This window comes from Hemiscyllium ocellatum, chromosome 9, assembly GCF_020745735.1.
Source record: "Hemiscyllium ocellatum isolate sHemOce1 chromosome 9, sHemOce1.pat.X.cur, whole genome shotgun sequence".
NCBI classification, from domain to species: Eukaryota; Metazoa; Chordata; class Chondrichthyes; order Orectolobiformes; family Hemiscylliidae; genus Hemiscyllium; species Hemiscyllium ocellatum.
Window position 1 is genome coordinate 96,902,274 of NC_083409.1, and position 27,726 is coordinate 96,929,999.

The window sequence follows — 27,726 nt, forward strand, 5'->3', positions numbered from 1 at the left end:
AGTATGGAGAATGATGTTGAAATTTGGCTAAGGGGTTGTTAGTAATTTAGTCCAAAACTATAAAGGAATTGCATCCACCAAAACAAATTATACAGCTTTGAAGAAGGTGACCTGTGACTTATCTTGCTCATGCTGAAATTTTGAAAAAGTCATTTGATATGCCCCATTTGTCCACGAAGTTGGTAATTCACTCAGGTCTGTGTCTGAATGTTGAGAGTTAGTCTCACTTCAAAGACAACAAGCATTGAGGCAATGCTGAAGGTGTACATTACTGTCAAAGATTCAGGTCTTTTGGTTGAGATGTTAGTGCAAGGCCCAGTCAACGCTTTGGTGGAGTGAAAGGTCCCATAGTATTGCTTCAAAGATCAGCAATAGTGTTATCTCTGTGGTTCTGTTCAATGTTTGTTATATTTATTCATACCACTAAAATATCTTGTTGTTACTACATCATAATTTGCAGGGACTTGTGCTCAAATTGGTAATTCCTACATTATGACAGTGACTGTGCTGCAAAAATACCTCATTGACTGTAAAGCCCTTTATAATGTACTGAGGTTATGAAAGGCTCTGTATTAAGATGTCTTAATTTTGTTAACTTTAAGTCTGTTTCCAGTTCATTTGAACAAATAACCATTGGGTTAGCTTACAGCACCCTTTCAGAAAATACATTCCAGATCTTAAATATTTATTATAAAAATACATTTCTCATGAACAATTTGGTTCTTTTGCCAGTTGGCTAAAATCTGTTTCCTGCGGATAATGATCCTGATGGTAATGGAAAGTTTCTTCCTATTTTCGGACTCTCAATTCATTGTATACTGAAACAACATTTTAAAATAGTTGAAATTCAGAAGACATCTCTCTATAACACTGGCTGCATTCATTGCACCACACATTAGACTACTCCTTGATTTTTTACTTGACAGCGACTTATATAGGGAGACTGCTGCATCAACAGATGTCACTGTGTGGTGAATTGTTTGGAAATGGATATTGAAGCTTTGAGTTCTTGGGAAGTAATTTGAAAAAGTAGTATCTATTTGTTTCCCTTTGAATTTGTTGCAATGAATAAACAGGGAGGTAATGGTCTAGTGGTATTTTTCCTGGACTGTTGATCTAGAGACCTAGGTAATGTTCTGGGGTCCTGGGTTCGAATCCCACCAAGGCAGATGGTGAAATTTGAATTCAATAAAAATTCCAGTACATTGCAATTCAATTAAGACTTTCATGCTGAATCCAGTGTCAATTGTCAGTAAAATCCGTCTAGTTCTCTTATGTCCTTTGTTGCCATTTTTACCTGGTCTGGCTTACATATGACAGCAATGTTGATGACTCTTAAGTGCCTCTCTGGGCAATTTGGGATTGACAATAAATGCAGGGCAATTTGCAGGGCAATTAAGGACAAGACCTGAACTGTTATGACAGGATAAATCCAATCTCAACCATTGTCATCCATAAATGTGCAGTTACATGCAGAAATCCAGAAGTTGCTGTCAGAAACACGCTACTTAGGATTTGTGAAGTTGTTAGCTTCCATGAAGGACTTAGTACTGAAATCAGAACTAGTATGAATTGGGTTATTTATTCATTGATTTTCCACTAGAGAGATGAATGCAATATGTCTAGTGCATTTTGGAGAAAATGAGTTTAATTGTGCAACAAGTAATTGCTAAACAACCTGTCAGACCTAGAAAAGTTAGTTTTGAAGTTTAGTTCCTTCAGAAGAAAATTCAGTTGAGAGTTTTTAAAACCAGATCATATCTTTAGTTGATCTGTTTCCCTTAATATCAAATTAATTTTAAATGCTTTTTTGTTTTCTACATCATTCAAATCAAATTAAGGTTGGATATTCATTCCAGTTGCACACAGTGCTCAAAAGCCAAGTGGAGTGTGCTATTCAATAAGACCATTAGTATCTGAAGGGGCTAACTGACATCACAAGTTTAAGCTCTGCCTATCAAGGCTGAAAGAACTGATCCTGGGAGGAGCTAACCAACTGTACACTAGTAGTGAACAGTATGTGTATTTTAATTTGTATTAGATGACTCACAAGGGACAATCATGTTATCTCTGAGGTCATGTATACAGCTTCTAAATAATATGTAATCAGCCTTTTTATGAAGATTGAGCGCACCTTCTGCTACACAATGTGAGGGCATCCTTCTTGACATGGTATCAGAAACTTAGACTCTTACCAATTAGAAGTATTGATGACTGTGAATCTAACCAAGGCATCTTGGATTTCTCCTGAAAACAGCAACAATATAAAGTAGGGACTGTAATGGAAAAGACTCCTAGATTAGGGGAAGTTTCTGCTGTGAGGCCCACAAAATGCCTGAATAGCTGTCATTGAGATCATTGCAAATATGCCTGCAGACAAGATCTGTGCAATGTACTGGAAATTTATGATCCTTTTCTGCTCAAAGGGAAATTTAATCCATTTTAGGACTCTTCACAGTTTTCAGTTGTGTGCTGGTGTTCCAATGGAGTTATAATGGTTAGTCAAATGGTAAGTGGTGATGAGTTCATTGTTTGTATTCATTAACAATGAAGGCCAATAGACACATTGATAACAATTCACATACATTTGCTGTTCACAAGTATGGGGAAACTCATTGTCTGTCTTGTTGCTCATTTGCCTTCTCAACACATTTCATATTTGGCTATTCTTTCCAGAGATGTTTGAAGCAATATTTTTTAAACTTTTTAAATACTTTTATAAACACTGACTTGGAACATCATTTTTTTAAGTACCAGAGTATTGAATACAGGAGTTGGGAGGTAATGTTGCAGCTGCACAGGACATTGGTTAGGCCACTTTTGGAATATTGCATGCAGATCTGGTCGTCGTCTTATCGGAAAGATTTGGTAAAACTTGAAAGGTTCAGAAAAGATTTACAAGGATGTTGCCAGGGTTGGAAGATTTGAGCTATAGGGGGAGGTTGAAAAGGCCAGGGCTGTTTTCCATGGAGCGTCAGAGATTGAGAGTTGACCTTCTAGAGATTTATAAAATCGTCAGGGGCATGGGTAGGATAAATGGACAGGGTCTTTTCCCTTGGGTTGGGGAGTCCAGAACAAGAGGGCATAGGTTTAGGGTGAGAGGGAAAAGATATAAAAGAGACCTAAGGGACAACTTTTTCACGCAGAGGGAGGTATGCGTGTGGAATGAGCTGCTAGAGGAAGTGGTGGAGGCTGGTACAATTGCAACATTTAAAAGGCATCTGGATAGATATATGAATAGGAAGGGTTTGGAGAGATATGGGAGAGAAAATTTGACTTTGCCTAATGAGATATTAAGTCCAAAAGCCAAAAGCTTGTTCAAAGTACTGGGCTTTCAGAAGTGTCTTAAAGGATAAAGGCATCACAAGGCTGAGAGATATAGGAAGAGAATTCAGAACTTATAGCCTTAACATCTAAACACACACCAATGAATGATGGAGTGCTCAAGAATGAAAGGAATGCAGATATGTTGGAGAGTTGTGATGCTGGTTGAGATTATGATGATAAAGTAGGGCAAGATCAAACGAGTTTTTGGAAACAGGCGTTTTAAAACCAGCATTACTGGATTGAGAATCATAGTTAGTCATCGAGCATGGGGAAACAGGTGAATGATGCCAGTTAAGACATGAGTTTTGTATGATTTCAAAAGCAAAAACTTTTGAGATTATTCAAAACCATGTTGGAATAGCTTTAGATGAGATCTAATAGAAGAATGAGTAGTGAGGTTTTCTGCAGAGGTTGGGCAGTGAGTGGTGTTACACAGATGAGAGTTCTGATACTGTGGTCATGTGGCTGAGAGTTCATTGTGGGGTTGTATGTGATACCAGAGGCTGCAGGCTGTTTCAGTCTCAGTGATTGGGAAGAGGGATGAAGTTATTAGCTGATGAATGTATTTGGGACAGACAGTGAACACAATATTCTTTGTCTTGCTCCATATTTAGTTGAATGAAATTACTGCTCAGTGCTGCATGTTGAACAAGTAGTCTGACAATTTTGTGGCGAGGTAGAGCTTTGTGCCGTCAGTCAACTTGTGGAACCTGATGCTGTTTTCAGATGGTGTTCCCATGGAGCAGAAATATGTATGGTACAGGGATAAATCCTTCGCAGTCACCAGAAATAACATGGTGAGAATGGGAAGAGAAGCGATTGCAAGTGCTGTCTCTCCCCCACCCCACTGGAAAACAATTGAGAAGGATGGTATGGTCAACTGTGCTAAAAGCAACCATCAGATCAAAAGGGAGGAGGAATAGAAGTTACCGTTAACATAATCATCAAAGTTGTCATTTATACCTTTTGTCGCTGTTGCAGGAGCAAAAACCTGACTGATTCCTGCAAGTTCAATGCTCTGTAGCCCTGGGGCGTGCGGTAGTAAATAGTAGTGGATAATTAAACAACTAACTACAGCAACTGACATTTCAAATATCCCCATCCTGAGTGACAAGATACCAAGAAATCAGTGCAACAGAAAGGCTGAAGCAATTGTTATCTTCAGCCAGAATTGCCGAGTACGCAATTCACCTCTGCCTTCTTCCAGAGGTCCCTAGCATATTATCTGCTTTGATTTACTCCACATAATATTAAGAAATGGCCAAGTATGCTGGATACTGCAATGGCTCAAGTCTTTGGTAGAATTCAGCAATTATACTGAAGAGTTGTGTTCTAGAGTGCCTTATAGCTATATCCCTAGCAAAGATATTCCAGTGTAACTTACAACATTGTCAACATTCACCAATGTAAAAACTTGTCTAAATATATCCTGTCCACAAAAACAGGACGAATGCAATATGACTTCCTTCGATCATCACCACATTTGCTTGACAGTGCAGTCAAATAGAAAATAAAAAAATTTGGTTCCTGTCAGCTTCTCACCTCATCACAACATTGCTCCAAAAATAAAAGAAGAGCTGAAATGAAGAACATCAAGGTAGGATTTGGCCATTTGGTGTCAATGATCCCAGATAAAATTGTCAATGGGAATTGGACAAACTCTCCACGAGTTGGAGTCATAACCTTCCAAAAAGTCATTAATGGCTGCTGGAGGCTTGTCGTCATCATTTAGGACATTCCTCAGGTATTATGAGTAGTGTCCAAGTCCAAGCTATCCTCTACAGCTTAATTTATTAACTTCCCTGAATCCTAAGTTAAGAAGTAGAGATGTTTGCACATGATCCCAATGTTTGGTACTATTTGCAACACCTGATTCTGAAGCAGTCCATCACCATTTGAACAAACACTTGGACAGCATTTGGGCTTGGGCTGATAGTGGGAGTTTGCATTCATGCCACACAAATTCCAGGCAGTGACATCTCTAATAAGAGAGAATCTAATCATCTCCCTTTGACATTCAGTGGCTTTGCCAACTATTTGTCCCCACATTATCTATTTACTGGAAGGTTATCATTAACCAGGCACTTGACAGGACCAGCCACACAAGTGCAAGAGCAAGTCAGAGGTTGGGAAACCAGTCTTGTTATCCCATTGCTTGTCTTTCTCTACAAGAAACAAATCACTTTCCACTTGCCTCAAACAGTATTAAAAAAGGATAGTACTGTCAAGGATAAAGCTATTCACTCAATCACAACCCCATCCACCACCTTAAACATTTACTCTCTCCGTCATTGTGGACAGTGGCAGCAGCATCTACTATATATGGGTATAAATGGTTAATTGAGTCGGGCAAAAGATCTGGTTGATGAAGTCTAGAGTAGGAAATGAAGTTCTTTTTTGCAGGAAGAGTCAAAAAGCAGAACATTATTAAAATGGAAAACTACAGAATTTCAAGATGCACAGAATTCTAAGTTTCTTGTGTGTCAATCACAAAAAATTGAACATAGATGTAAGGATCTTATGCTTCAGTAATGGAGGGCATGGTGAGACCATATGGTGATGCGGTGTACAGTTTTGGTCTCCTTACTTAAATAAGGATGTAAGTACATTGGAGATGGTATAGAAGATGTCACGAGATTAAAGCAAAATACCGCAGTTGCTGGAAATCTGCAACCAACATAACAGGTTAGATTAGATTAGATTCCCTACATTGTGGAAACAGGCCATTTGGTTCAACCAGTCCGCACCAACCCTCCGAAGAGTAACCCATCCAGACCCATTTTCCCTCTAATGCACCTAACATTATGGGTGATTTAACATGGCCAATTCACCTGACCTGCGCATCTTTGCAACTGTAGGGGGAAACCGGAGCACCTGGGGGCAACCCACACAGACACTGGGAGAATATGCAAACTCCACACAGACAGTCGCCCGAGGCTGGAATCGAACCTGGGATCCTGGAGCTGCGAGACAGCAGTGCTAACTACTGAGCCATCGTGCCTGTGAATAACTTTCTTAATAAAATTTCCGTAAAGTATGTGATCCAGAAAACTTACTAAGACAAGCCACGTTTTCTTGGTTTTGAAAAGAAAAATAAACTTTGCCATCTATATAGTCTGCAATACAATCAATGAAGTGCAGAAACTGAACTCAAGCACTCACTGACAGCATAACCTGAGGTCTTTACCAAAAGCCAATGTCATCAAGCCAATTCTGCTCCTGGGGTTATCACTCTGCTACAATCTCACGCAATTATATCAAGCAAATACTGTTTATGTGGTTATTTGAATACCACTGTTAATTGTCCTGAATGATTGAGTCTAAAAGCGTGGCACTGGAAAAGCACAACAAGTCAGGCAGCATCCGAGGAGTAGGATCTGCAGCATCTGAGGGAAACAGAGCTAATGTTTCTAGTGTGGTATGAATTCTTCATTCCAATGAAGAGTCATACCTGCTGAGTTTACTATATTGATACCTGGAATAAGTGTGTTACCTTAAGAGTAAAGGTTGGACAGATTGAGGTTGATTCCCCTGGAGTTTTGAAGAGGATTGATTTGATTTGAAGTATATAAAATCCTGAATGATTTTGACAAGTTGGAGGTGGACAGAATATTTCCTCTTGAGGATCAGTCCAGATTAGTGTTGTATTTAAAAATTGGGTTTCCCTTTTAGGACAGATGAAAATAATTTTCTTTGAGGCCTGTGAGACTTTGGAACTATGCTTCAGGACGTGGTAGAGACAGGATCATTGAATAATTTTAAGACGGAGAGTCAGGAGATTTTTGTTAGTCAAGGGAATCAAAGGTTACTTGGATTTGGTAGATGGGAATGTGCAATTCAAAGCAAGTAGATCAGCCATAATATTAGTGAATAGTGGAGTAAGCTTGAATTGGCAAATAGCCTACTTTTATTCCTAATTTATATGATTTTACATGCAAGATATACTGGAGCCACTCACCAAGGCTTAGAGTCATATAGATGTACAACATGTAAACAGACCCTTCAGTCCAACCTGTCCATGCTGACCAGATATCCCAATCTAGTCCAACCTGCCATCACCTGGCCCATATCTCTCCAAACCCTTTCTATTCATATACCCATCCAAATGCCTCTTAAATGTTGCAATTGTACCAGCCTCCTCCACCACCTCTGGCAGCTCATTTCATACACGTACCATGGCACTTGACAAACCAATGATTTCTAACAACCAGGCTTCATGCAGCAGGTATGTGGCAGCACCACCTCCTGAAAGTTCCCTTCTAAGCAAATGCCATCCTGGCTGGAACTATTTCAAATTTTCCTTCATTGTTGCTGCGCCATAATCCTGGAATTCCCTATTGAACTGCACTGTGGAAAGACTTGCAGGAGATGGACTGTAGCTGTTATGAAAACCTGGCTCACCACATCTTCTCAAGTCCAATCAGAATACATTGTAAATGCTGGCCATGTCAGATTTGCCCAGATTCTGTGAAATAAAAAAGATTTAAAAAGACCATTAAGAGCTGATGACTCATTTAACACTTCAGGAGAGGAAAGGGAGGTGAGCAACAGTTTGCAAAGATTGGAGTCATTGAGAATTGTTTTGGTTTAAGGGGAGGGGATGGTAATGGCAGATTTGAAGTTGAGGGTTACAGAACCTGAAGAGTGTTAACAATATTAGCAAATATCATTGCTAGGATTAGATATGCAGTTGTTAGAATGTTGTCCCAGCTGATGATATTCTCAGATAAGACTGATCCCTATCAAGAACCTGGTTTGATGGATTGCAATTTTTAATATTAACAAAGTCGTCCCTCACTAAAACATAAGCATGCATTGCTGTTGATTTTTCTTAAACTTTAGTAAGGCTAAAATTTTATTAGAAAAGCGATGTGGATAATTTAAAAATAATCCAATCAATCTAATTATAATACAAATTCAAAGATTTTGAACACTCAGTAAAAATATAATCCTATTCTTCCCAAAACACTCCCTTGCAATTTGTAAAGAAACAAAACCAGCATTTGCATAGTCCCAAAACACACCTGGTATTGTTCACAAAACACCATTCATACAATACCCTATTAGTATCCCTGTATGTAACACCTTGGTAAGTTTAAGTTACTTCAGGATTTGGTTTTTAAACTGGAACTGTCATACTTTTTCCTGGAGCTATGATGCATCTGAGCTTCACTGCACTTGCTTAAATAATCACTTCTGTGCTTTATATGGTCTGGAACCAATGCTAGCTATTCACTAAGAATGTAACTATATGTATCCTCCCTTAACAAGAGCATTACTCGACACAGCCATCCTGTCCAAGATTTGGAGATGCCAGTGTTGGACTGGGTGTACAAAGTTAAAAATCTCACAACATCAGGTTATAGTCCAGCAGGTTTATTTGCAATTACTTGCTTTTAGAGAGCTGCTTCCTCACAACAATGTGACAAACCTGTCAACACCTATCTCCTGACTACATAGTTGGCTGTCTAATTTGCATTCGTAGTCACATACATTGTTTTGATTCACAGGAACTGGGTGCATTGTTGAAATCCATGACATTTAATATTGTACAGTATGTGAAATACTCTTGTTTAATCTATAGGGCTTATTTTTAATCTGTGCTTTAAGTGAATGCATTTGCCATTGTTTCCTAATTGTGGCCAATGCGGGGAAATCACAGTTGCTGCTTCAACCAGTTTGTTTTGTTGGTTTTCTGTTGTAATGTCATCTATTTAATATTTAAGAGGAATTCTGTTGTGCCAAGTTTGTATCTTGAGGGTGATAATTAGGAAATAAGAATCGAAAATCTGCATGAAGTTGCAACTGGCATTGTAATGTTTTTAAAACCAAGGGGTTTAAAGATGTAGACTCATAGTGTGTGCAAAGGGTGATGGTGATTGTGGAGATGCCAGTGTTGGACTAGGGTGTACAAAGTTAAAAATCTCACAACACCAAGTTTACAGTATTTGGAAATACTGGCTTTCAGACTGCTGCTCCTCCATCAGGTAGCTAGTGGGTAGGATTATAAGTCACAGAATTTATAGCATGGGATCATTGTATCATGCAACTGATACGGTATATTGAACAAACAGCAATCTAGGTTTGTTCAGTATACCATATCAGTTGCGTGACACTAATGTTGCGCGATAAATCCTGTGTCAGGATGATCCTGCCCCATGAGTACCTGAAAAAGGAGCAGCAGTCTGAAAGCAGGTACTTCCAAATAAACCTCTTGCACTATAACCTGGTGTTAAGTAACTTTTTGTTAATGGTGTCGGAGTGGGAAGAGAAGCCATTGCCCTGGCTACAACTGGGCAGACAAGTACCAAATGTGAAGCCCTACCCAACTGGACGTTGGTAGAGAGGCATTGGAAAAGAATGGAATAGTCAATCAATTAAAGGCTGCAGACAGGTCAATAAAGGCTATATACTTCTTGTCTCTTTGAAGTTTCCTTCACTTAAATTTACGTAAAATTTGCATGTTTTTGACTCTTTCCTTATCCGCTCAAAGTTGGTGTCCAATTCTATCATGATATGATTGTTATTCAGAACATGGTCCTCTGTTCCTGACTTGGTTTGCCACTTGTCATTTAATCCAGTATGGCCACTTTTGTTTGGCAAAATTCTGCATTGCTCCTTCTGAAGGACCAACTAGATCGGTCTTCCAAAGAGCGGGCTCAGAATCTGTGAAATAAATGGCATCTTGTATCATTCGTGGGATTTTAGAGTCCCATCTTTTAGTTTGTGTTGAAAAGATGAAGGCAATGAAGTTAGCAGTTAGTGGGAGCCGTTCTTCTGTGCTTGAAAGAATGTATGGAGGTATTAAGCACATTAGTTGAAGCACCATCAGGAACTGAACTGATTTCAACATCTGGCAACATCATAGAAACTGGTTCTGCTCAGAGGGGACATTTTGGAACAAATGTAAACAATCAACCGGCGTCTGTCTCAACAATTGATTGTATCATTAAAAGGTGATTTTGACATATGGGTCCTGCATAGATTGTGTCTGATAGAGAACTTGGGGACAATCTGTCCCTCAGTCACCACAGTTGTCACCAGAGTTTGCAATGGTAAAATACGGTAGGGGGTGGGCGTAGAGTCAGCTGTTGTCATCTTGGCAAATCTGTTGTGATCAAGATCGATTCCTTCATTCCAGTTTAGTGAGTTCTGAGGTGGCTGATCAGTCCAATGCATGTTGCAGTCAGGGCAGATTTTACTTGAAGTTTTGATGGTTTTTTTGGGGGTTTGTGAGCTCGTCCCAAAAAGTTTAAACTTTGTCTCTGCAGTTTCCTGACAGTCTCTGTTTTTTGTGCCTTCCTGGATGAGCCTTTTCCATTTTGCTTGGACACAAACCAAGAATCCTATGAATTGATAGAGATGTTTAGTGTCTTCAGCGATATTTTGAGGAGTTGGGAGCTACTTGCAGCAAATATGTTTCGACTGGATCATTTGCTTTGGTTAGCTGAGCCATGCCTTAGGTTCCTGAAAGCATGTACTTCCAAATAAACCTCTTGCACTATAACCTGGTGTTAAGTAATTTTAAGTCATTAAACTTACTGCATCGTCACTAAATTGATGCACTAGAACATGATGGTGTGCATGAATATATACCATGAGATGGAATGGTGAGTCAGTTGGACCAATGTCTAATTGACTATGTACATTGTCATATGTTAGATTGCAGTAAATTCCTGTTAATTTTAGGCAGCTTTTAGAAAGGCAGATTCTGTTGTAAATGCAGGCATGGGAATTTAGGATGGAAATGGTTGCCATGTATAAATGTAAAATTTTTCATGTCAGGAGAAGAATCACTGTGAAGTTTAGAACAATTCAAAGCCAGGAAGCAGCATTTATCAAGCAAGTCTATTTTTTAACATAACTGGTTTGCAAATTTAATTACTTCAGAAGATATGCAGGTTAGGTAAATTGGCCATGCTAAATTACCCATAGTTTAGGTTATAAGTCAGGGGTAAATATAGGGTGGGGGAGTGTGTCTGGATTGGCTACTGTTTGGAGGATCTGCGTGGACTTGTTGGGCTGAAGGGTCTGTTTCCACACAGGAGGAATTCTAATTTATTACTAATTAAGCTGATAGCAGATATTTTGAATTAACTTGGGCAGTCATGTTATAACAGGTGGGACTGAAACCCAGGTCTTCTGGCCCAGAGGTAGGGGCTTTACCACTGCACCGCAAGCCCTCGAAACACTCGACTGGAGTTGATGTGCATATTGTGTTGAAACCTGGGATTTTACAAGGAACCTTCAGATCTTGAGTCAAATGCTCAACCCAGCTGAGCTATTTTATCTGCTTAGCTGATGGCATGCTGTATAATCTAATCATAAACTTCTTTCATCAGGTGGCGACAGACAAGGTTGCAGAGAAATTGAGTTCTACTCTCTCATGGGTGAAGAGCACAGTGTCTCACACGGTCAGTCAAATGGCTAGCCAGGTGGCAAGCCCATCCGCTTCACTGCACACTACATCATCTTCAACAACACTGTCAACACCAGCACTTTCACCAGGATCACCAACCACGCTCAGTCCTGATGACTTGGAGCTCCTAGCTAAGCTAGAAGAACAGAACAGGTCAGTTCAGTTTTGATCCTTGTATTCAAGGTTTTTGTAAGTTAAATAGTCTTATGGAGAAAATTAAGATAAGCTGATGGATTTTTGCTTATCATTGTGATGTTTATACCACCCATGCCCCTCACCTATTCCAAGATTTTCATTTCCCCCTGTCCACAACATCTCATCTTCACCATGGGCATCCAGTCCCTGTACACATCGATTCACCACAACGAAGATCTCCAAATCCTCCGTTTCTTCCTCTCATGCCGTCCCAACCAGTACCCTTCCATGAGGAGGTTGAACAGTTAATCAACTTTACCAACACCTTCCACCCCGACCTCGAGTTCACCTGAACCAAGTCGGCAACCTCCCTCCCTCTCCTGGACCTCTCCATCACAGTCTCTGGTGTAGATTGTAGATATATGTTACAATCCAAAAGCCAACTCCCACAGCTACCTAGACTAGACCTCAACCCACCCCACCTCCTCTAAAAATGCCATCCTTTATTCCCAATTCCTCCTCACAGTCCCAGATGGCCGCCTCCTTCCACAATTGACCCTTCCCACATGGTTGATAAGGCCCTCCATCGCATCTACTTCACTTGATGCATCACCGGACTTCAACCCCACCCTTCCCAATGCAACAAGGACAGATCCTCCCCCTCCCCCCGGTCCTCACCTTCCATTCCACCAAGCTCTGCAAACAATGCATCATCCTCCGCCACTTCCACCATCTCCAAACGGACCCCACCACCAGAGATTGTATTTCCCTCCCCACTCCTGTCAGCATTCCGTAAAGACCATTCCCTCCACGACTCTCTTGTCAGGTCCACACCCCCCACCAGCCCACACCCAAGTCCTGGCACCTTTCCCTGCCACCACAGGAAGTGCAAAACCTGCACCCACACCACTCCCATCACCTCCATCCAAGACCCCAAGGCATCCTTCCACATCTGTCAGAAATTCACCTGCACCTCTACCAGTGTCATCTACTGCATCCATTGCACTTGGTGTGGTCTCCTCTACATCAGGGAGACAGGACGCCGCCTTGTGGATTGTCCCAGAGCTCATTTCTGGGACACCCGCACCCATGAGCCCCACCACCCTGTGGCTGGACACTTCAACTCCCCCTCCCAATCTGTCAAGATCATGCAGGTCCTGGGCCGCCTCTACCACCAAACCATTGGCACCCAATGCTTGGAGGAGGAACGCCTCATAATCCATCTAGGGACCGTGCAACCACATGGGATAAATGTGGATTTCAACAACTTGTTTTTCCCCCCCCCCCACCATTTTTTCCCAGTCTTAAGCCTCTAAGTCAGCACCATCCTCTAGACCCATCTATCACTGCCCCCTCTGATCTATCACCGTCTCCCTCACCTTTGCCTACCTATCACAATCTGAGCTACCTACCTGTAACCCCACCCCTTCTCATTTATCTCTCAGCCCTGACCTGCAAGTCTCATTCCTGATGAAGGGCTTGTGGCTGATTCTCCGCTCCTCAGATGCTACCTGACCGGCCGTACTTTTCCAGCACCACACTCTGGATTCCTCCCTGATGTTTACTTCTCACTACTTTAATTTGAACTCATCGGTTTTGCCCACTGCCTGGTATGAAGAAATGAATACTAGCGAGTTTTGAGAGGATTAGTAGCTCAGGTTGACATTCTGGATGTAGGTTTGCTCGCTGAGCTGGCAGGTTCATTTTCAGATGTTTTGTCACCCTACTAGGTAACATCTTCAGTGAGCCTCCGGATGAAACACTGCTGATTCCTGCTTTCTATTTGTGTTTGTGTTTCCTTGGGTCTGTGTCATTTCCTGGGGTAACTTCTTTCCTATGGTGATGTCATTTTCTGTTCTTTTTCTCGGTGGGGTGGTAAATTGGTTCCAAGTCAATATGTTTGTTGGTAGAGTTCTGATTGGAATGCCATGCTTCTAGGAATTCTCGTGCGTGTCTCTGTTTGGCTTGTCCTAGGATGGATGTGTTGTCCCAGTCGAAGGGGTGCCCTTCCTCATCTGTATGCAAGGATACTAGTTAGAGGGGGTCATCTCATTTTGTGGCTAGTTGATGTTCATGTGTCCTGGTGGCTAGTTTTCTGTCTGTTTGTCCAATGTAGTGTTTGTTAGTCCTTGCACAGTATTTTGTAAATGACATTAATTTTGCTTGTTGTTTGTTTAGGGTCTTTCAAGTTCATTAGCTGCTGCTTTCGTGTGTTGGTGGGTTTGTGGGCTACCATGGTGCTAAAGGGTCTCAGTAGTCTGGCAGTCATTTCCAAGATGCCTTGATGTAGGGGAGTGGTTAGGGTTTCTGGATGTTTTGTCTGCTTGTTTGGGTTTGTTGCTGAGAAATCTGCAGACTGCGTTCATTGGGTACGCGGTATAGATGATTTTCCTCTGTGCTGTGGTGGCACATTGGAATAATGTTCTGATGCAGCTTTGTTTGTGGACGTTGGAGTGATTGCTTCGTAGTTCAATATTTGTTTTGTTTTCCTGTAGACACTGGTTTGAAATTCCCCATTGGCTGTTCATTCTACTGTGATATCTAGGAATGGCATTTTGTTGTTGTTTTCCTCCTCTTTAGTGAATTTTACAACAGTAAGGGCATTATTGGTGGTCTTGAAGGTTTCATGACAAAGATGTCATCCACGTAGCGGATCCAAAGTTTGGGTTGGATGAGCTATTTGTTTGAGTTTCTGCATTACTGCCTCTGCAAAGAACCCTGATATCGGAGATCCCATGGGTGTTCCGTTGGTTTGTCGGTAGGTTTTGTTGTTGAAGGAGAAGTGGGTGGTAAGGCATAGGTCCACTAGCTTGACGATACTGTCCTTGCTGATGAAGTTGGTATTGTTTGGTGTATGTGTCTTTGGGCCTTCTAATAATGTAGTCAGTTTTCCTTGGCCAGGTGATGTTGACTGATGTGAACAGAGCTGTTAAATCAAAGGAGACCATTATTTGATCCTCTTCTATCTTAGTGTCTTTGGTTTTCAGGAATTCTTGGGTGGAATGGATGGGATTGGCATAAGTCTTCTACTAAGTCATTTACAAAATACCGTACAAGGACAGTAATAAACACTACATTGGACAAACAGGCAGAAAATTAGCCACCAGGATACATGATCATCAACTAGCCACAAAACGACATGACCCTGTCTCACGAGTATTCTTATGTACAGATGAGGAAGGACACCACTTCAACTGGGACAACACATCCATCCTTGGACAAGCCAAACAGATACCACGAGGATTCCTAGAAGTAGGGCATTCCAACCGGAACTCTTATCAATGAACACATTGACCTGGACCTGATTTATACACACTCAACACTAAGAAAAGGAACCGGAAATGGCATCACCATTGGAAATTGCATTACCAACCCAAGGAACCAGATAGAAAGCAGGAATCATCAGCAATGCTTCGTCCGGAGGTTCACTGAAGATGTTACCTAGTAGGGTGACGAAACATCTGAAAATGAACCTTGCACTTCAGCGAACAAACCTATATCCAGAAATTAATACTGTACATGTATTACTATTGGACCAACTTGATATTTGCATTCACACTGAGCATTATTACCCTCACTTACGTATTACTCACTGGATAATGAAATGTAAAGTGTCTGGAAACTATTTTGTTATAGTTTTACGTATATAGTTCATAAGGAATGTAATTTAAATGGTTTGTGTCCTTGCGACATATGAAAAACTTCATTTAATTTTGCTTAGCTTGCAATTTCATCTGCAGCTCAATTCTTCAGGAAAATGCAAATTTTCTGATTTGGCATTGGAATTTTAGGATTACAAAGAATTGCTTGGAAGCATAAACATAGAAATGTGGAAAGTAGGAGTAGGCCATTCAACCCTTTGCGCCTGCTCCGACATTCGTTATGGTCATGGCTGATCATCCAACTCAGTCGCCTGTTCCCACTTTTTCCCCACCCCTATCCTTTGATCCCTTTGGCTTCAAGTACTATATCCAATTCCTTCTTGAAATTAGACACTTTTGGCCCTGACTACTTTCTGTGGTAGTGAATTCCATAGGCTCTTTCTGGTTGAAGAAATTTCTCCTTATCTCAGTCCTAAATCGTGATCCCTGGTTCTGGACTTCCCTACTGTTGGGAAAGTCCTTCCTGAATCTACCCTGTTTACTCCTTTTAGAAATGTATGGGTTTCAAATGAAATCCCCCCCCCCCATTCTTCTGAACTCCAGTGAATATAATTGTAACCAATTTAACCCTTCCACATGTCCGTTCCGCCATGCTAGGAATTAGTCTGTAAGCTTTCACTGCATTCTCTCAATAGCAAAAACATCCTCCTTCAGATCAGGAGACTAAAACTGTGCACAATACTCCGTGTGGTTTTGCCAAGGCTTTGTATAATTGCACGAGACATACCTGTTCCAGTAGTCTAACCCTATCGCTACAAAGGCCAGTGTATCAATTGCTTTCTTAACTGCCTGTGTGCTTGCCTTCAGCGACTGGTGTACAACGACACCCAGGTCTCGATGTAAACTTCCCTCCCTCAATTTCTAGTCATTCAGATAAGTGTGTGCTTTCCTGTCTCTGCTACCAAATGGGATAACATCACATTTATGCACATTATATTGCTCCTGCTATGCATTTGCCCAATTAGTCAACTTGTCCAAATCACACTGAAATATCTCTGCATCCCCCTCACAGCTCATCCTTCCACCCAGCTTTCTGTCATTTGAAGGTTTGGAGGTATTACATTTCCCTTATCTTACTCATTGACCAATATTGTGAATGTTGGGGTCCCAGTAGTGATCCCCACGGTCCCCATTAGTTACTGCCTGCCATATGCCTGAAAAAGACCCATTTGTACCTATTCCATTTCCTGTACACTACTCCCAATCATGTGCTTAAATATTACACACTTATCTCATTGCAAGATGATACGAATCTATTATTAACTGTCATTAACTTTCTCGTGAAAAAAATGGCTTTGTTCTCAACATATAATATTGAAACTTTAACTGCTTAATTTTTTTCTCCCATAATTCTCCTGAAGCAGCAATTCACAAAGACCATAAAGAATTCTATTAACCATGAGTAATGTTATTATATAATGTGAAGGTGCCAGTGTTGGACTGGGATGGACAAAGTTAAAAATCTCTCAACACCAGGATGGCCTCAACCAGGACCTTGGGTTCATGTCTCACTACGGGTGATCCCACTACAGTATACACTCTCTCCCTCTCACGTGGACATAACAAGCACACACACAAAGTCTACATATTCTCGCACTCTCACAGACCCTCATACACACGCTGTCTCTCAAACACACAGGTATGCACCCTTCCACTTACACCCTCTCACAGGTTTATACTACGCCATGCTCAAGAGCACACTCTACCAAACACATCGAACACATGCACTCTCATGCACTCTCTTCTCCCCCTTGTCGCACATGTGCATACATGCACTTAAAAGTCAATGGGATGAATTTGTATTTGCAGGTACATTGTATTTTTGCTCAAAAAAGCACACAACCTGCAAGCAGTCAATGCAGACAGTCAATCCAAGTAACATTTTATAAATTCCTATTTTGGAATTGAACCAGTCTGACTCAAGACTGGGATATAGACATACTCTAACCCTCACATCTTTAATGCATTGTCTGAGCTAAGACGTCACCTTTTTTTATAAAGCATACAAGTTATCTTGAGAATGTGCCTTAAAAGAAGTTCTGGCATTTCCATGTTAATGAACAGAACCTGCAACCCTGTCTAAAAGAGGAAAGACTTAACAACAATCTAGGTTTGTTCAATATATCTTTCTAATTGCATGACACTGATATTTTGCAATAAATTCTGTTATATGATCCAGCCCTATGAATTACCTGCTGAAGGAGCAGTGCTCCAAAAGCTAGTGCTTCCAGTTAAATTTGTTGAACCTGGTGTTGTGATTTTTAACTAATGTTACAATTCAAGGTAGCTTGCAAAGAATTTATTGTTGGGGTGGGTCAGAATTATAATATCAAACAGACCAATCAGTCAACTAATTTATTGTGTTCATGCTCTGTTATTATTCTGTAGAAGCCCCCAGGAACCTCTTTTAGGTGAAAACATCTGAAATCCTACTTATTTACTTCAGAGTCATAAGACTCCATGATTTAAAACTGAAGCATTTACTATAGAAGAGTCAAACAAAACAAATGTCTCAGCTTACCACTGCTTCACTGCTGTTGTGTCACAATCCTGGAATTCCCTCCTAAGGGTCAATCTACAGAACACGGACTGCAGCAGTTGAAGAAGGCAGCTCACCACCACCTTTTCGAGGGCAACGAGTGACGCCAATGTCCCTTGAATGAATTTTTTAAAAAGTTGGCTCAGATGTTTACTTTGCCTGCAGGTTATCAAACTCAGTCACAAAGTCCTTCAAAGTTCTGCCTTTCTCATAAAGAATTTCAGCTCCTTTCCCTTTAATAACTAGCCTGAATCCCAGCTGATGACAACACAGATTGAACCCATATGTTGCAAGGACACGATCTTGAAAATAAAAGGACATGTCTGCAGAATCACTTCAGTTCTACCTGTTATGTTTTGAATGGTGTAGAACAAATGGGGCGGCACGGTGGCTCAGTGGTTAGCGCTACTGCCTCACAGCACCGGGGACCTGGGTTCATATCTACCCTTGGGAGACTATTGCCTGAAGTTTGTACATTTTGGAAAAAGCCACGCAGACATGGGGAGGTGCTCTGGTTTCCTCCCACAATCTAAAGATGTGCCATGCTAAATTGCCCATGGTGTCCAGGGATGCGTAGGTTAGGTGAATTGGCCATGCAGGATTGCCCACCCTGTCCAGGGATGTGTAGGATAGGTGAACTAGCCATGAGAAATGCAGGGCTACAGGTATAGGGTAGGGTGGTGAGTCTGGGTGGGATGCTCTTTGGAAAGTTAGTGTGGACTTATTGGGCTGAATGGCCTGTTTCCACACTGTAGGGATTCTGTGGACCAATGTTATCTTCAAGTAACTCAAACACCTGCAATATCATTGTAATTGCTGGTTCTCAGCTTGGGGATTCTTCAGATTATCTGTACTGCATCACAGAATTTAGCAACTTCTGCCCCCGAACGTAGATAGCTTTACGTTCCTCTTATATAGCTTTAACCAGTTTTAGTCCCCTAGAAGTTTTGGTTTCCAGTTTCACCTTCTGTTTATGCTTCCTTAGAAAATTGGAGAGTTGGTCTCTGTTTTTGGTTATAGAATTATACAGCATGAAAACAAGCCCTTTGACCCAACACGTTCATGCTGATCACGATTTCTAAACTAAGACTACCTTAAAAAAGCTTTTGTACTCATGGATTCCATCATATCATGACTTTCCTCTCATTCCATCAACGTCATCTCAGCATGTCAGTGTCTCTTTCTGTTCCCTTTTCTGCCAATACTTTATTGGTTTCCTTTTGAAGCAGCACATTTCCTGTGACTGGTAGTTGCATATTCTGACAGCACTGAAAAGGAAATATTTCCTAGCTTTCCTCTTTGATTTATTTGTAATTCCTGTACTTAAGGTTCATACCCTTGGATGTTCTACAGTTAGAACCATTCTGTGCACATCTCTCCTGTCCACACCACTTATAATTTAAAAGACTCCTCTATCAGATCTTTTATTATTTAAAATAAAAGAAAAAGGTACCAACTTCTTCAATCTTTACCCATAGCTGTAATCTGAGTTCTGGTACCATCCTTGTAAATAGTTTTTGCATTTTTGTAACCACTTATATGCCCTTTTTATAGTACAGAGGCCAGACCTTGTAGAGTATTCTTAATTAAGCCTGATGCAGGATCTCATGCAGGCTCAATATAACTTCATTACTGTTGAATTCTCCAATCCTAGAAAATAAACCAATGCTCTTTTTGCATTTTAATTGCTTTGCTGGTCTGTGATGCTTTTAATGATTTTTTTCCTTGTGGTTCGAGCTTTGTTTGCTCATCTGTCCTATGCAGTTACTTATTTTTATTGTGTAGATCGTATTTCTATGTTTCTCATCAAAGTACATCACTTTTAAATACATCGTAGTTAACGTTCTTTTGTCATTGAATGGTTGAGTCTGCGAGTTTCCTGATGTCTTCAATTATGTTGTATTTTTCCTCAGTGTTAGCTTTGCCTTTGAGTTTAATCAAATGTTCAATTCATTCATATAAGTTCTAGCACTAATAATCCTTGAAGCACATAACTTTCCTCCAAAAAGAAAAACTTCCTTTTATCTCTTCTGTTTCTAGACAAGTAGCTCCTCTTGATAGTGGCACAGTCATGTGGAGGGAGAGTCTGATACCCTGACACATCAACCAAATGAATTTAAATATCATCACAGAAAGAAAGGAATTTGAATTCACATTACAAATAACTGGAAATGAAAAGCTAGTGGACAACTCTGCAAAAAAATATTGATTCTTATAAAATCCTAAGTGGATTATACATGTTCTTGAGGGAAGGAATTAGCTGTCCATAATTGGTCTAGCCAAATGGAAAGGCTCCAGCTGCATGCAAATAACCTACTAGCAAGCCACTGAGCTGTATCAAACTTAGTCATCTTGGAATGTGCAACACTTGCTGGCATTGCTCAGATCCTGAAAATAAATAACAATGGAAACAATTTCTGCAATATACTGGAGGGAGATAACAACCATAGTAGCAAGCTTGTATTTTGACAAAGGAATTGGTGTTTATACTGTTTCATGTTTGAATATCTATGGTCTTGGTGCCAGAATTTGACGCCAAGGTAGGTGCATCAGTTTGAAACCTCGCATTCTTTATTTCATTCAGGTGATATTGGCATTGCTGGCAAGGCTAGAATTTGTATCCAAGAAACTGGGCAAGGACAGCCACTTCCTTCTGTAGTAATTGTGATGAGGTCAGCCAGGTGGACCACATAAAATATTGGTTCCCTGATTGCGGCTGTTAAACTAGTCCAATCAGAGTTAAAAATCACACAACACCAGGTTATAGTCCAACAGGTTTAATTGGAAGCACACTAGTTTTCGGAACGACGCTACATCAGATGTGATGAAGGAGCGTCACTCCGAAAGCTGGTGTGCTTCCAATTAAACCTGTTGGACTATAACCTGGTGTTGTGATTTTTGACTTTGTACACCCCAGTCCAACACCGGCATCTGCAAATCATGACTAGTCCAATCAGGGATACCTGGTTGGCAGATATAAACAGGAGTGTCCCTGCACACACACAAAAATAAAAAACAAAAACAAAAAAAAATACAACCAGGAGAGGACCGCAGGGAGTGGAGTGCATTATTTCCCTCTCCAACTCTATATAAAAAAGATAAACAGGAGTGTCAGAGGTTCTGTTCACTGAGAGCTGGCTCTGTAGAAGCTGGGCCAGTACTATGCATGTGTAAATAAAGGGCGACTCGGTGACAGGATACTGTCATCTGTAGAGTTATTTCAGTGGCAACGAGGAAAGAAATATGCTCCTGAAGAAGTTTGTCATAGTCATCTTTGAGTTGGGACAAGCATTTCTGGCATTATGCAATTATTTAGTAAGCTAATCTTCAAAAGCTTCCTATGTGGGAAGCATGCATTTTTTTTTTCGGTAAATGAAAAGAAACAAATAATTCTCCTGACGGATTGTGGATCCACACCCTTTTCAATTATTAGGAGTCTGATGTTTTCTGAGGCTAAATACTAAAACCTTTCAAGAGTTGACTAATTTAGTTAAGTAATATTAAGACACCAAGCCACCTCAAATTCTGAGACGCTATCAGTTTTACTTGGTCGTTCGAGAACCAGCAGAATCCATGATGGGATTTTTGATGAAGTTAGGATGCCTGGCAGAGGCATGTGACTTTGTTTTAACCCTTAATGAGATGGTAAGAGACTGTTTGTTTGTTTGGTGTGTGGGATTAATGCAAAGGTGCCTACCAGCTGAAGCCCAACTGCACTTCAAATAAGCACTACAACAGGCTTTATCATTGGAAAATGCAGCAAGTGGAGCATGAGTTACAGGGTATGCCAGTGGAAATGGGCATTCTCGTCAGGCTCATTGAGCTTGGTGGTCACCTCTTGAGGGCAGACAATTGCATAGCATCACTCAGGACATATCCTTCACGAGGGATTCTAGGTCAACCCACAGCAAAACCCCAAAACAAAGCCAGACCTCTGTCAAATTGTTAAAATTTTCTTCAGGATCTGGGCTGGCAAGCCATTGTAGTTATTGCTGGTATTCAGACTCAAGACAGCAAAAGAGACCCACTGGGCCTGAATTGAGTAAGATAACTCTAGGCCAGTATCAGGAGAGTGCATACCCTGCAAAGTCCACCTGCATCTGGCTTGGAACAGTTAAATTGCTTAACAATATCCATATCAGAACGAATCAAAATAAACATTCACTTGATTCTAATGGAGGTTGATAACAGTGCAGCTGTACCCCCCCCCAGTGGTTGCCAAACCAGTCTTTCACAAAGTTCGCTCTGGACTCCAACCCTTAAGTTTGTATAAGACCTCAGCTTGACTGAGAACCTATACTGGGGAACCTTTAGACAACAAGGGTACAACTTCAGTTCTGGTCTCAAATGAAAAGCAGCTGCTTCAGTTACCACAGATTGGAGTAAAAGACTCCGGCCCAAGCCTGATGGGTGAAATTGGTTGCGAAAGATTCACCTTGATTAGCTCAACATTTTTCAGTTAAAAAATGGCTGCTGGAATGAAGTCTAATTAAATACTTGAAGGTTTTCAGGAAGGTCTTGGGCAGAAAGCAATTCCACAATTCTGCAAGACCCATGCAATGTCATTTGCTTTGAGTGCAAAGGTAGAGGCAGAAATCAGGAGGCTGGAAAGCAAAATAATCATCAAGCCAGTACAGTTTGAGGAATGGACAGTACTGGTTGTACCAGTTGTAAAGCATTTTGGGTCAATTTGTCTTTGTGGGGAGTTTAAACAAATGGTAAACTGCTTCTGTCAACTGGATAAATAGTCAACCCCTCGCACGGAGGACGTGCACGCAAAGCTGGAGGGGGGCAAGGAGGTACCTTCACGAAGCTGGATACTAGCCATGTATGCCTGCAGTTGTGGTTAATTGAGGATTTTCAGAAGTATGTTACAATTAATACACATAAGGGTAAGTACCAGTATACAGGACTGCCATTTGGAGTATTTCAGCATGTGCTATTTCTCAGTGGACAATAGAGGACGGTTTACAAAGTCTACCCCAGGTCGCCATTTATCTGGATAACAGGCTAATAACAGGGAAAACCAATAAAGAACATTTAGAGAACTTGGACACAGCCCTTGGACATCATTTCAAGGTGCCAGTACGCCTTAGAACGGAAAAATGTGTATTCCAGACACCCCAAATGATCTATTTGTATTGCAGAGTTGACAAGACTGGATTACACCTGTTGAAAGCTAAAGAGCGGATGAATCAAAAGTGCCCCAGATCCCAACTGGTCTTTCCTTGGATTGGTGAATTATTATGGAAAGTTCATAAGTAACCTGACCTCCATCTTAGCAGCTGAAAATGTGTTGCTGGTTAAAGCACAGCAGGTCAGTCAGCATCCAAGGAACAGGAAATTCGACGTTTCGGGCCAGAGCCCTCCATCAGGAATGAGGAGAGGGTGCCAGGCAGGCTAAGATAAAAGGTAGGGAGGAGGGACTTGGGGGAGGGGCGATGGAGATGTGATAGGTGGAAGGAGGTCAAGGTGAGGGTGATAGGCCGGAGTGGGGTGGGGGCGGAGAGGTCAGGAAGAAGATTGTAGGTTAGGAGGGCGGTGCTGACTTCAAGGGAATCGACTGAGACAAGGTGGGGGGAGGGGAAATGAGGAAACTGGAGAAATCTGAGTTCATCCCTTGTGGTTGGAGGGCTCCCAGGCGGAAGATGAGGCGCTCTTCCTCCAACCGTCGTGTTGTTATGTTCTGGCGATGGAGGAGTCCAAGGACCTGCATGTCTTCGGTGGAGTGGGAGGGAGAGTTAAAGTGTTGAGCTACGGGGTGGTTGGATTGGTTGGTCCGGGTGTCCCAGAGGTGTTCCCTGAAGCATTCCGCAAGTAGGCGGCCCGTCTCCCCAATATAGAGGAGGCCACATCGGGTGCAGCGGATGCAATAGATGATGTATGTGGAGGTGCAGGTGAATTTGTGGCGGATATGGAAGGATCCCTTGGGGCCTGGGAAAGAAGTAAGGGAGGTGGTGTGGGCGCAAGTTTTACATTTCCTGCGGTTGCAGGGGAAGGTGCCGGGAGTGGAGGTTGGTTTGGTGGGGGGTGTGGACCTGACGAGGGAGTCACGAAGGGAGTGGTCTTTGCGGAACGCTGATAGGGGAGGGGAGGGAAATATATCCCTGGTGGTGGGGTCAGTTTGGAGTTGGCGGAAATGTCGGCGGATGATACGCTGTATACGGAGGTTGGTGGGGTGGTAGGTGAGAACCAGTGGGGTTCTGTCTTGGCGGTTGGAGGGGCGGGGCTCAAGGGTGGAGGAGCGGGAAGTGGAGGAGATGCGGTGGAGGGCATCGTTGATCACGTCTGGGGGAAATCTGCGGTCCTTGGAGAAGGCGAACATCTGGGCTGTATGGTATTGGAACTGGTCCTCCTGGGAGCAGATGCGGCGGAGACAAAGGAATTGGGAATATGGGATGGAGTTTTTACAGGGGTCAGGGTGAGAGGAGCTGCAGTCCAGGTAGCTGTGGGAGTCAGTCGGTTTATAGATGTCTGTGTTGAGTCGGTCACCCGAGATAGAAATGGAAAGGTCTAGGAAGGGGAGGGAGGAGTCTGAGACAGTCCAGGTGAATTTGAGGTCGGGATGGAAGGTGTTGGTAAAGTTGATGAACTGTTCGACCTCCTCGTGGGAGCACGAGACAGCGCCGATACAGTCATCGATGTAGCGGAGGAAAAGGTGGGAGGACTGCAGATTCCCCCCAGACGTGATCGACGATGCCCTCCACCGCATCTCCTCCACTTCCCGCTCCTCCGCCCTTGAGCCCCGCCCCTCCAACTGCCACCAAGACAGAACCCCACTGGTTCTCACCTACCACCCCACCAACCTCCGTATACAGCGTATCATCCGCCGTCATTTCCGCTAACTCAAACTGACCCCACCACCAGGGATATATTGCCCTCCTCTCCCCTATCAGCGTTCCGCAAAGACCACTCCCTTCGTGACTCCCTCGTCAGGTCCACACCCTCCACTCCCGGCACCTTCCCCTGCAACCGCAGGAAATGTAAAACTTGCGCCCACACCTCCTCCCTTACTTCTCTCCAAGGCCCCAAGGGATCCTTCCATATCCGCCACAAATTCACCTGCACCTCCACATACATCATCTATTGCATCCACTGCACCCGATGTGGCCTCCTCTATATTGGGGAGACGGGCCGCCTACTTGCGGAACGCTTCAGGGAACACCTCTCGGACGCCCGGACCAACCAACCCAACCACCCCGTGGCTCAATACTTTAACTCTCCCTCCCACTCCACCGAAGACATGCAGGTCCTTGGACTCCTCCATTGCCAGAACATAACAACACGACGGTTGGAGGAAGAGCGCCTCATCTTCCGCCTGGGAGCCCTCCAACCACAAGGGATGAACTCAGATTTCTTCAATTCCTTCATTTCCCTACCCCCCACCTTGTCTCAGTCGATTCCCTTGAACTCAGCACCGCCCTCCTAACCTGCAATCTTCTTCCTGACCTCTCCGCCCCCACCCCACTCCGGCCTATCACCCTCACCTTGACTTCCTTCCACCTATCACATCTCCATCGCCCCTCCCCCAAGTCGCTCCTCCTACCTTTTATCTTAGCCTGCCTGGCACCCTCTCCTCATTCCTGATGGAGGGCTCTGGCCCGAAACGTCGAATTTCCTGTTCCTTGGATGCTGCCTGACCTGCTGTGCTTTAACCAGCAACACATTTTCAGCTGTGATCTCCAGCATCTGCAGACCTCACTTTTTACTCCATCTTAGCACCCTTACATCTGCTATTGAAAAAGGGCCAGCCTTAAAAATGGTCATGAAACCAAGATGTAGTCTTTAGGGAAGTGAAGAAGCAGCTGTCTTTGTCTTAAGGTGTTGGCACATTTTGATCCCAGTTGAGGTCTGTTGCTGACACCTGACGCCTTTCCTTATGCTACTGGGGTAGTGTTAGCTCACTGGTAGCCCAAAGGAGAGGAGTGTCCAATAGCATATGCTTCCTGGACCTTTGGCAAATACACCCAGATACAGAAGTGGGGTTTGATGGTCATGTTTGGTGAGAGAAAGTTGCACCAACATCTTCACAGGCATAAATTTGTAATAATAATGGACCTCAAAGCCCTGCGAGGGCTACTGAAAGAGGATTTGGCTGTGCCGCCGATATTCAGCGGTGGGCTCCCCTTTGAAGTACATACAATTACAAGTTGGAACACTGCTGTGGAGGCCAAATATCTCATGTGGATGCCTTGACCCACCTCCCACTGGCAAATACACTAGTGGTGATGTTGTCATTGGAAGAATACATTCTGGTTTTAGATTTGCAGCCATCCTTGCAGACGATATCAGACCCTGGACGCAAAAAGATCTGGTCCTAGCAAAACTAAAATAGCTGGTTGTGGTGGGAGGGGGGGAGCAAAAGGGCCATCACAACCAGAATTGAAACCTTTCTGGATCTGCTGAGAATAGATCACTGTAGAAAATGGCATTTTATTATGGGGAATGAGAGTGATTGTACCAAGCAAAGGTTACTGATTCAATTCCACTAGAGATGTCCAAAATGAAGATGTTGGTGAGACGTTATGACAAGTAGCCAGGATTGGATGCAGATGCAGCCCCATTGATGGGGCAGGGCAGTACCTAGAGTGCCAACAAGGACAGAAATTACTGCTAGCAGCTCCCCCATGTGCATGGGAATGGCCAGGTAAAACTGGATTCAGTTCCATATCGACTATGTCCGACCTTTCATAAGCTCAATGCTCAATGTGGATAGTCATTGTGTTCGTCCACTGAAAGTGATTGGACATGCATAAAGTTAATTGGTCAAACGCTGGGACAATGATAGAAAAGCTGTAAGCATCTTTTGCAATGCGTGAGTTCCTGGACGTATTGATTACAGACAACTTACCAGCAGAAAATTTGCGTATTTCCTAAAGTCGAATGGCATTTGGCGTACAAGGACAGCTCCGTTGTCCGATGGTTGGTGGAAGAGCAGTCCAGACTTGAAAGGAGGCTTAAAGAAACAACCTACAGCTTTACTTGATACCAAACTGACCTGGTTCCTATTTGATTATCAGACCATCCCTCATGCAATTACAGGGATCGCTCCAGCAGAGTTGCTAATAAGGAGAAGATCTTCCTGGACCTGGAGGGAGGGTAAAACAGCTTGAGGACCACCAATGCCTGACGCTAGACTCCTGTAAAAGAGAGACAATTTACTTCAGGGGACAAAGTGTGGTGCCATGGAAATGGTCCCGTATGGGTAAGAGGCATGATCGGTATGAGATCAGGTCCCATGATGTACAAAGTTTGAATAAGTGAGGTGCTCCTGAACAAGCACGTGGACTACATGAAAGCTGCAAACTCTCAATCAGGGCAGGACCAAAACATTCCTCACCCCCCAGAACAGCCAGAAAGACTGTCAGATCCCCTGGGTTCTCCCCGTCCATCTAGCGTTGAAGAAACTTCAGAGTCCGAGATAGACGTGATGGATATTGCAGCCTCAATGCCCTTATCCCTGCCTTAAGAAGAAGGTGAATTTTTTCCGAGGTGCTATGGTCCAGAGGGATGTAGTGATTGTGATGAGGTCAGCCAGGTGATTGCACAGAATGAGATCACTGACTGGGGCTGTTAATCAGGTCAAATCAGGGAGTCCTGGCTGAGAGATATAAACAGGAGCTTTAGAGCTTCTGCTCAAAGAG

The 27,726-nt window shown here is 42.6% G+C and overlaps 1 protein-coding gene across 3 annotated transcripts in view; it reads left to right on the plus strand.

Moving 5' to 3' along the window:
• The window catches only part of evi5a (ecotropic viral integration site 5a), a 257,993-nt gene that overhangs the window by 22,004 nt on the left and 208,263 nt on the right, over window positions 1-27,726 (plus strand). For all 3 annotated transcript variants that reach the window (XM_060830595.1, XM_060830597.1, XM_060830598.1), the window contains exon 2: window positions 11,670-11,899. In XM_060830595.1, coding sequence (XP_060686578.1) covers window positions 11,751-11,899 — 149 coding nt within the window. In that variant the 5' untranslated portion in view covers window positions 11,670-11,750. The remainder of the gene's footprint in view (window positions 1-11,669; window positions 11,900-27,726) is intronic.